At 37.5% G+C, this 9384-nt stretch overlaps 1 protein-coding gene across 3 annotated transcripts in view; it reads right to left on the bottom strand.

The window, feature by feature from the left end:
• The window catches only part of SLU7 (SLU7 homolog, splicing factor), a 14536-nt gene extending 5188 nt beyond the window's left edge, over positions 1–9348 (bottom strand). The window contains exons 1-11 of one of the 3 annotated variants that reach the window (XM_009285720.2): positions 9291–9347; positions 8975–9151; positions 8171–8324; positions 7792–7872; positions 7048–7212; positions 5460–5525; positions 3826–3873; positions 3177–3308; positions 2802–2899; positions 1076–1143; positions 742–881 (exon numbers count right to left, since the gene is read on the bottom strand). In XM_009285720.2, the coding sequence (XP_009283995.1) occupies positions 742–881; positions 1076–1143; positions 2802–2899; positions 3177–3308; positions 3826–3873; positions 5460–5525; positions 7048–7212; positions 7792–7872; positions 8171–8324; positions 8975–9138 (1116 nt within the window). In that variant the 5' untranslated portion in view covers positions 9139–9151; positions 9291–9347. Of the gene's footprint in view, positions 1–741; positions 882–1075; positions 1144–2801; positions 2900–3176; positions 3309–3825; positions 3874–5459; positions 5526–7047; positions 7213–7791; positions 7873–8170; positions 8325–8974; positions 9152–9290 lie in introns of all 3 variants that reach the window. The other 2 variants (XM_019473873.1, XM_009285722.2) reach the window with 2 other exon arrangements.
• Between the last annotated feature and the right edge of the window lie 36 nt (positions 9349–9384).

The following is a 9384-nucleotide window of genomic DNA, read 5'->3' as shown; positions in this document are numbered from 1 at the left end:
ATGGCGACTGTGGTGGTTTTTGTTGGGGTTTTTTGTTTGTTTGTGTTTTGTTTTTTTTTTTTAAATGCTGGAGGGTTACAACAGTGATATTCCTCACTCAAAGCAGGAAAACTTTTCAGACCAAACCAAAAGGCTCTGGTATAACCAGAGCAGTACTTCCTGTCCATCTCCAAACTTGAACGTTGACAAGGTTAGAATCTGAATGGATTATTTAGTTCTTTATCAGTTGTCCAAGAAACCAGTAGCAAAATATGAAATAAATATTTATTTACAAGACTGCACCCAAAACTCGAGCCTGAAAATTCTGCTTTTCACATTTAAGAGAAAAGAAAAATTCAGAAATAATTTTGGGAGACAGTTACTTGGGTATTTTACAAAAGATACCACTTTTAAACAGCAAAGGAATTTTTTCAGCCATTTGTATTATTAAAAAAAAAAAAATCTAAATTCTCACTCCTCCTACGTACTGCTGTCAGATTTTTCACTTGAGAAATTCTGACAGTTAAGAGCTCCCAATAATCCAAAGAAATGCCAGCAGATCTTCAAAGGTTCCTATATTAAATAACATAATGAATCCAATTGATGAGATAGTGTGTATAAAGAGATTTTTCTATCTATAAATCTAAGCTGCTGAGAACAGCTGATGCATTTTCACATAGCATTAGTAATCTTATTTGTTCCCCAAGACCCAGACTTCAAACTCAAGAGAATTCTTATTAAATAAAACCAAATGTCTATTACCTTCTCTAGGATGCTTTCTTTCTGCTGTGCCTTGAAATCTTCTTTTTTCACTTTGAAGGATTTGTAAAGTAGCTCTAATTTTGTAGGGTCTGCTTGAAGATGAACTTCAGAGCCTTTGTCATAAGCCTCCCAAGCAAACACTGTGTACACAAGAGTTTTCACTCGATATTTATTCTAAAACTGACATGTGCATTCAAATTACGATCTTTAATTCTATAGTAATTTGAAAGAAAGCCTCAATCTAAAAAGATTTATTTCTCTTTTGCGAGAAAGAAGTATTGTTCACTTAAGTCTTTTAAGTTCATTTCCTTAAAAAAAAGCAAAACCCACTTACACTGAGTCTGTGCCATTGAAATGGTATCTCCAGTGTAGCGAACAAAGTTGTCACCTGCGTAACCAACTCTGCAGAAAAGAACAATACGATTCTTAGCGTTCAAGTAATGTGATCTCCTCTTAAATACAATCATAGAACACCAACAGGAAAGTAAAAATAATTCTTTGTGCCCTGAGAGTTAAGAATGGAGGGAGGGGAAAGCACATTCAAGTCAACACACGAAATGAAAGTCTAGGCTCCCCATAGTCATGAAAATACTAGATAGACATCAAGTATTCCGAGTTGCTATGTTTATATGGAAACATCTTATGACACAGACCTGCAGCTCTGTCTGGGATACCAAGCGCTGTGAGTCAAGCTTGGATCTAATTGCACAATAAATACGCATGGATGGTAGGTGATATTCTAGCATAGTGATTCTCAGCTTTTGGATTTGTGAATCTCTCCTCCCACCCAGACCCAGTGTGTTTTACTGGGTTAAAGCCTGGTAATAGCTTTACTGCTCTCAGTTACCTTTTGCACACCCCTTGAAGAGATTCACAATGAGTGTATGAAACACAGGTTGAAAATCAAATAATGTTAACAATCCAATTTCCCACGCTTTTCATCTCCTGCTGGAAAATTTACAGTCTGCAATGCTGTGGCAGAAACATAGATACAACAAAGGTCAAATTATGACTCTGGAGAGAAGTGAAAGCATCTGCATCTAAAAAAAAGAACTGACTGGCATTATTCTAGCTGGGGGCAAGGAGAGGTGGAAAGAGCATTATTTGCTAGCATTTAGCCACTGCCATTCTATTTCAGGCAGCGAGCTAATCCAATTACTGTACTCTAAATAAACGTTTCTGCTCACAGCCTGTCTATTCTGTATGTCCACAGCACTACACAGGTCACGGCAGGGTGACAGCTCAAGTAGGCACGCCTGACTTGGGTTTTAAGCGAGACCCTTATGCGCGGCATTATTCTAGCTGGGGGCAAGGAGAGGTGGAAAGAGCATTATTTGCTAGCATTTAGCCACTGCCATTCTATTTCAGGCAGCGAGCTAATCCAATTACTGTACTCTAAATAAACGTTTCTGCTCACAGCCTGTCTATTCTGTATGTCCACAGCACTACACAGGTCACGGCAGGGTGACAGCCCAAGAGCCTGACTTGGGTTTTAAGCGAGACAGCCTTATGTGCAGCCAAAAGCCAGCCTATGGCATTCTTTAATTAAGTTGTCTATCTAGACAATGCCAAAGCTTTCAGACCTTTTCTATGCAGACTCCATTAATATATGAGGAGCTTTTGCTCCTAATTCAGGCATTTAGTTAGGTACCACAGATACTCCATGCTAGTCTCCAGTGCTGAATGCCTCCCGACAAACAAGGGATGAAGTTTAAGATTTGGTTACTGAAATACTTTACATAAATATCATTACTGTTTACAGGTTATCACCTCTAGATACAGCAGAGTGTTCTAACCCTTGTACATACCATTACACTAAACGGTGGTCCGCATATCCCTGAAGATTAAGGGCCAGTATTACTAAAATACTACTTTTATGTACTAAAACAAAAAGTGCTGCTAAAAAACCCAATTTTTCCATGTTTACTACTACTTCTATCCATAACTAACTAGAGATTCATTAGTAAAAGGACATACAGGTAAAAGAAAATACAAAACTGTTAATCTCATTTTTAACAGAGTTTTGTTGGATACACAAGCATGACCCTGTTTTAACTTACTCGTCTGGATTCTTGCCTGTATTGGCATACGGGTTCTCCCTCATAGCTCTTGTTTTGGGATCATAATAAGCAGAGTTTGGATCTAGATTCCTCAAGTACTAGGGAAAGAAAACAGCATACAAGATATTTGATATTTATGATTCTAAAAGAACTGAAGTTACTACTGTATCCCCCAGCTTAGACATTTTAAAAAGGTGTATCTATGTAAAAGGATGACCTTGACGAAGTCATAACATGAGCAAGAATAGAACTGAGAACAGACCTTAACCTCCAAACCCCAAGACCCATACGCAAACATTAATAACTGAGCCTACAATTTTTTGAAATTAACTCTCATGAATACAAAAGAATATCTGTAAAGAATTCTTTACTCACTTTTGCAATATCTTCCCGAATACGTAAATTTCGAACTGTGATACGTCTTTTAGAGTCAAAGTTCTGCCCAGGCATATCAATGTCATCTGCGTATTTATCTTCATCTTCATCTTCACTGTTATGATCTCTTTCCTGAGGAGAGATGGGAAACTTCTAAATAAAAGAGGACATTCACTCCAGAGACAAGTACGAGAATCTGGTTTTAGTGGTTTCATTAAAAACTCTGCAATCCTTGTAGTTAAAAGTTAGCATCATTTACTTGGGCTTAAGTGTGCTGTCATGCTAGTAACATGCTAATCTAACATTCAACCGTTTTCAGAAATACTCTTGTTAAAGGATTTCCACTTCCTCATATGGAAACAGTTACAAAATTGTAACTGTGATGATATTAAGAAAACCGTTGTCTTGGGCAAAATACCACATATTAAAAACTAGTTATTTGCTTGCATCTCTAAGGTTTGACAACACGCAGGAGTTAAAACAAAACCAAAAACCCCTCTATGAAACCCAACAACCTCTGCCCAGAAGAATAGGCAGCCAGTGGCATGAACACAACATTGAAACCCTTATGCCACCCTTGTTTCACTGTTCCACTAACTACCGGTCCTTTTTTCTGCCCATGGTGTGATGCAGTGGGTAATCATCTTACTGTCTGTGAATTTGGTTCCTCTTCTCCCCACTGGTGTCTTGGGGAGTTCTGCAGCAAACAAAGAGCACATCAGCAGAGAAGACAAGATAGTGGAGAGAGGAAAGATGGCAGGGAGATAAAGAGCAATCAAAGCAGAGCTTTGATGCCGGATATACAAAATACAATTTACCTGTGGCACAAAATGCACAGACTGCTATATTTTGAACGTTCTAGGAAAGAGATTATAAGTGTCTCTATTATAGACGCACGTTGGAGACCTTTTCACTGTATTCCCAACTAAATTTCTAAGCCTTTGCAAGAAGGGCAAATTCTAGAACTGTCACTGTTATTTAGAGCTTGCTATGCCTTTGAACACTAATGGTTTAGACTAGAATATTTCATATCATGCAAATATAACCAAGATTAAACTCTGAAGGCTTAAAAAAATAATTAAGAAGATATGCATATGTAAGCATTTAGTTAGGATTGACAGGAATACTGAGCATGAATCAGAAGCCGTAATTTAATCTGGAGAAACATAGCCAGAATTTATTTTTTTAACCTGCTTAGCCTCTAACTTGAGAATACTTGCAGCGGTAAAGATGGAAACAACTATGAGTCCTGGAAGACTGACCAGGAAATTGGCCAGCACTGACTATGCAAATTGGCATCAGTCTTGGTCCTCTCCATCAGAGATAGTTCTTATGTTTCAAACATACTTTTCTTCTTTCAGCTCCATTTTGTAAGGACTAAGTATATAAAACCAACAATGTTGCCTTGTGGTGAAAACAGGCATCCAAAAGAGAAAGAATCTTTTCTATCGGGAAGGTCGGAACGCTGTAGTTTGTGTTGGGTTGGAGCTTAAGTTCACTCCGCCATCTAGTGACAAAATGCAACGTGACAACCTCTGGAAAATGGAGGCCCGATTGTATGTAGTCTTTTGCTTGGTGTTTTCTTTCTTACCACATTGATTAAAAAAAACCTACTTCTGACCAGTCTCTACTTTTTCCCCATTTTATAAACTTAGCATATTATCAGAAATGCCTTTTACAATTAGAATTTTATAAGAGGAGCTTGTAGAAGTTAGTGGAAGATGCAAACTCTGCGGAGTAGTTATAAGCCAGAGGGAAATACATATGCTCAGCCTTCAAATAACCAGAGACACTGCAAATAGTCATAGCAATGACTGCAGAAGAAACAAGTTTGGTTTTAAGAGAAAGAAAATACCTTCCTATTCCAACTTATACTAAGCATTACTAAAACAATCCACAGTCACATAATAGTCACTACCTCAACACTAGTCAGATGTAACAATCTTTAAATACAAAAAAGCATTTCAGTACATAAACAAAACTACTACATAGAAAACAAGTTTTTCTGACTGAAAAATCCCTGTCATTAGTTAGCAAGAATATAATGACAGAGAATTTTTGCCCATAAGGGGAAAACAAAACCACTGTCATTTGAAAGAAGATGCTTCAAATTCTTGAATGTGACACAGAATATGCTGGTGCTAGGAAAATCTTTAAATTACTGAAGGGCATAAAAAACAATAGCAGACCCTGTATAGAGAATAAAAGCACCAGAGAGCAAAAGTAACCTGTTGCATTTTTATTTGTCCTAAACAAAAATAAATTAGGGTTTAGTTTACTTACCACTTGCTCCAGCTTTCCTGATGCTAACTCTTCCTGAAGCTTCTGGGCTTTCAGTGTACGTTTGGCCTGCGTTATCATGAAAATGCATTTGTTTTAGTATTTCTTTTTAACAGCAGGTGTGTAGTAAGACTTATCATAAGCATCTCTTGTGACTGCTGTCATTTAAATTATATTCCTTATTACAGAAAATTAAGGTTTTAATTCTCTGGGTGCTTGTAAAAAAATCATCAGCCTAGAGCTTCTCTCCTCTACTCCTATGCTTTACCATATTGTTTTTTGAGCTTCAAGGAAAGGAAGCTATATATATATACTAACCATTTTACTATTTTATATTATACTGTTAAATAAAGCAGTTTACTAGAGCTTATGAAGCTATACCATTACTACATGCATCCTAATTTAAGAAAAAGAGAGCTTATTTTAGTTCAGTAGTGTTTAAAAGCAAATGTTTTATTATTGTGTCCTCATAATCTAGTTAGGAACTTCAGTGCTTAAGGTTCTTCATGACTAATGCTGCAAGCATTTATGTTTCATCCCAGAAGCACCCAAAGTCTAGCATCTAAAGTGAGATTCTAAAGCAGCATGGAGTGAATTTTTGCATGTGTTTGACATCATAGAACCACAGAACAGTTGATGTTGGAGGTACCCCTGGAGACCACCAAGGACAATCCCCCTGCTCAAAGCAGGTTTGCCTACAACAGGTTGCCCAGGACCGTGTCTATGCAAGTTTTGATTACTCCAAGAATGGAGACTCCCCAGCCTTACTGGGCAAGCTGTTCCGCTCTTTGATCACCCTTACAGTAGAACATTTTTTTCCTCTGTTTAAACAGAATTTCTTGTATTTCAGTTTGTGCCCACTGCTTCTTGTCCTGTCATTAGATACTACTGAGAAGAGTCTGGCTCTGCCTTTAAACACTCCCATTAGACATTTATACACACTGATTAGATCACGTTTAGCATTAGCTTTCCCATGCACTATAGAAAAATACCGAGGACCAGGCACCGGAGGGAGTTAGTTAGGCACCTAACTACTTTTTGGAACTGGCCTAACATACAGTCAAGGTAGCAAACTATTTTTTTTTTTTTTTCCTTCTAAAACTTTAATAGCGTCCACATGGATTTGGTGCATACAGATAGAAAGTTAACTGCAACAGCAAGGTGCCGATCTGCACAGAGACATGTACAAATAGTCCACTGCTCCATCATGGTAACAAAAAGGATTCGTAAGCAAAATAACATGAATGAGGCTACAAAATAGATATAGATTTATCGGCTCTAATACAGCCAGATAAATTCCTTTCTTGCCTGCAATTCAATCTGCATCTTGGGTAATAAATTCTAAGGCTTGTCTATTAAAAAGTAAGCAATCTGGAGAGACACTTCATTTATTGTGCAGACCCCTCAGTTGCCAGTTCTGATCTTAATTTTCAGTTCAAGCAAAGTTTGCTATCAAACACAGAATCCACCTCGCTTTTTCATTATGAATACAGCACAAGGTCTAATGTTAACAGTGCACATAACAAACGTTCCTCCTCCCAGCCAAGCCAAACACCGAAGCTTTCCCCAGTAAACCATAGCACCTACGTACCAAATCAACCTTGGAATATTCCTCTACAATCTTCATGTGCTCTTCTGGGTTATAACCATTCCAACGATCTCGCTTTCCATCATAATCAAACATCAGCTGAGGCTGCACATGTTCATCTGGTGCAATATTCATGCCTGTATATTTTGCTCCAACTTTCCTGGGTCTCTGAAAGGAAAAAAAATGGTTGGGTCAGTCCATTAGACTTATATATATGTATACACACACACACTCAGATATCCCTTTATTTGAAAACAGTATCAATTGAGCTCTTCTAAAGCCAGTTAAATTCAGCACTATAAGCCTGTGAATTGTGAATAAATGCAAGTAGTTAATTTCTGTATTTTAAAATAGTGCAACTGACTCCAAACCCCATCAATTTCTAACTCTATTTTCCACAATTAAGAAAGCAATTAAAACACAGTTTCTGGGGATGGCTTCTAGCTGACATGAAACAGAAAGACAGGCACAGCAGCACTTGAGTTAAAGCAAATTAACACGAAGAGCTAAATATTTTCACCTATTATTGCGGTGCTTATCACAAACAGAACTGATGAGCAAAACCCTGAATAGTAACGTTTTTTCCCTTCGTTTTTCCTATATAACAATTTCTTTAGAAATTTCCAAGCCACCTTTCCATACTTGTAACCTTTTTCAAAGCTAGTAATTTTTATCTCTATTTTTCACTAAAATTAGAATTCACGTTGTCTTCAAAACCATTAAAACATCAACAAAAGTCAAGTTTACCTCCATGCAGTCTTTCTTTTTGTGTGTCAATGCACCACAGTTCTCGCAAGCTCCTTTACGATATCTAGTTGCTATAGCATGCTAAACAACAAAAAAAGAGTGTTGTACAAACTTGTGGCAAGATTCATACACACGTTCCCAATAACTAATTCATTTTTTCAATACGACTAAAGTGTGCGTGGTCTACCCAAACCCAAAACATGTATTTTGATTATTACCAAATACTGTGACTTGCCTGCTGAGTAAGAATTCCCAGCTCCTGTCCCTCTCAAAAACATGTAACCAGAGTTAGGTCTTTATAGGGAGTCAATGTCTCTTTTCTTATTTCCTCACAAAATCAAACCAAATCTTTATTTTATGACAAAACTATTTTGCATACCTCTTGAACTCCTCGTTTGTACCAATCTCCAGAGGAGCTATACTGTTTCTGCTTCTCTGGCTGAGGTCTCTGATGCTTTAGCGTAGGTCTTTTAGAGGGATCTATGTACCATGGTACTGAGGATATGTACTGAGGAATATGAGGATTGATATCTCTGTAAAAGATGTTGTGTAATAAATACACGGCATAGGGAAAAAAACCCCACCACAACTTAGCCTAACAAATAACTCTCACATTAAAGTTCAGTGCTTTAGGAGTGATAATAAAATAATGAAGTTGTTACAATGCATTGCAAAATAAGCTCTAATTTAACTAGATAAACGCAAACTTCTGTTGAGATTTTGTTGCCATCTAATGCACCTAAAATCCTGACTCCAAATCAAATACCTTATTCTATGCAATGTCACTGAGCACAAAAATAGCAACATTTCTCTTCTCAGAAACAACAAGCCTTGCAGAAGCAAGAGAGAGGGAACAGGTAAGGTATGCAGTAAAGTTCCCCAGTACTGTGTTTTGGTCACTTTTAAAATACCACTTGTAATTAGCCGCATAGATGGGACTTTTTAGCAGCACCGTCAGCAGACCACAGTAGATAAACACTGAACCTACATTTTTTTGAAAAATATCTATTTTCTGAGGACAACTGGAATGTTAAAAGCAAATTCACAAAGTTCAACTATTTACTTCTACAATGACTCATGTAGAAATCATGTATCACTCTCATGATTATTCTGTAATCACAACAGGAAAAAAGACATTTTTAACCAGTAGCTTTATAATAACCGTAGCTTTACTAAAACTTACTTTCCTTCTTCATCCACTTCAGCAGGTGCATTTCCTAGTTTTCTTTGTTCTTCTAATTCCTTCTTTTTCCTCCAGTCTTCCCTCGTCATCTTCTTTGGCTCCTCCAGGCTCACATCATTTGACCCTCCTGAAGAAGTGGCGCTCGTTACCGTCCCTGATGCCATTTTGTTTTTTCCCCTGCAACAGGAAAAAAAAAAAAAAAAGAAAAATCTGACTATTTGACAAAAGATCAAGACCATTTGACAGCACAGTTCTTCACCGTGATTTTGTATCACTGAGTTAAACCATAACGCTGTATCATGCATTCTTGACGTACGTCTCTTCACAAAAGTAAGTACCAGTGCCGAAAAGAGCGTTATTGGCGTTTCTGTTCTCTAACTAACGCGGGGGACGAACGGCAGCAGCTCTGC

This window comes from Aptenodytes forsteri, unplaced genomic scaffold, assembly GCF_000699145.1.
Source record: "Aptenodytes forsteri isolate BGI_AS27 unplaced genomic scaffold, ASM69914v1 Scaffold54, whole genome shotgun sequence".
Classification (NCBI taxonomy): Eukaryota; Metazoa; Chordata; class Aves; order Sphenisciformes; family Spheniscidae; genus Aptenodytes; species Aptenodytes forsteri.
Note: the sequence above shows the minus strand (reverse complement) of the source record. Positions and strands in the feature narration are given on the sequence as shown.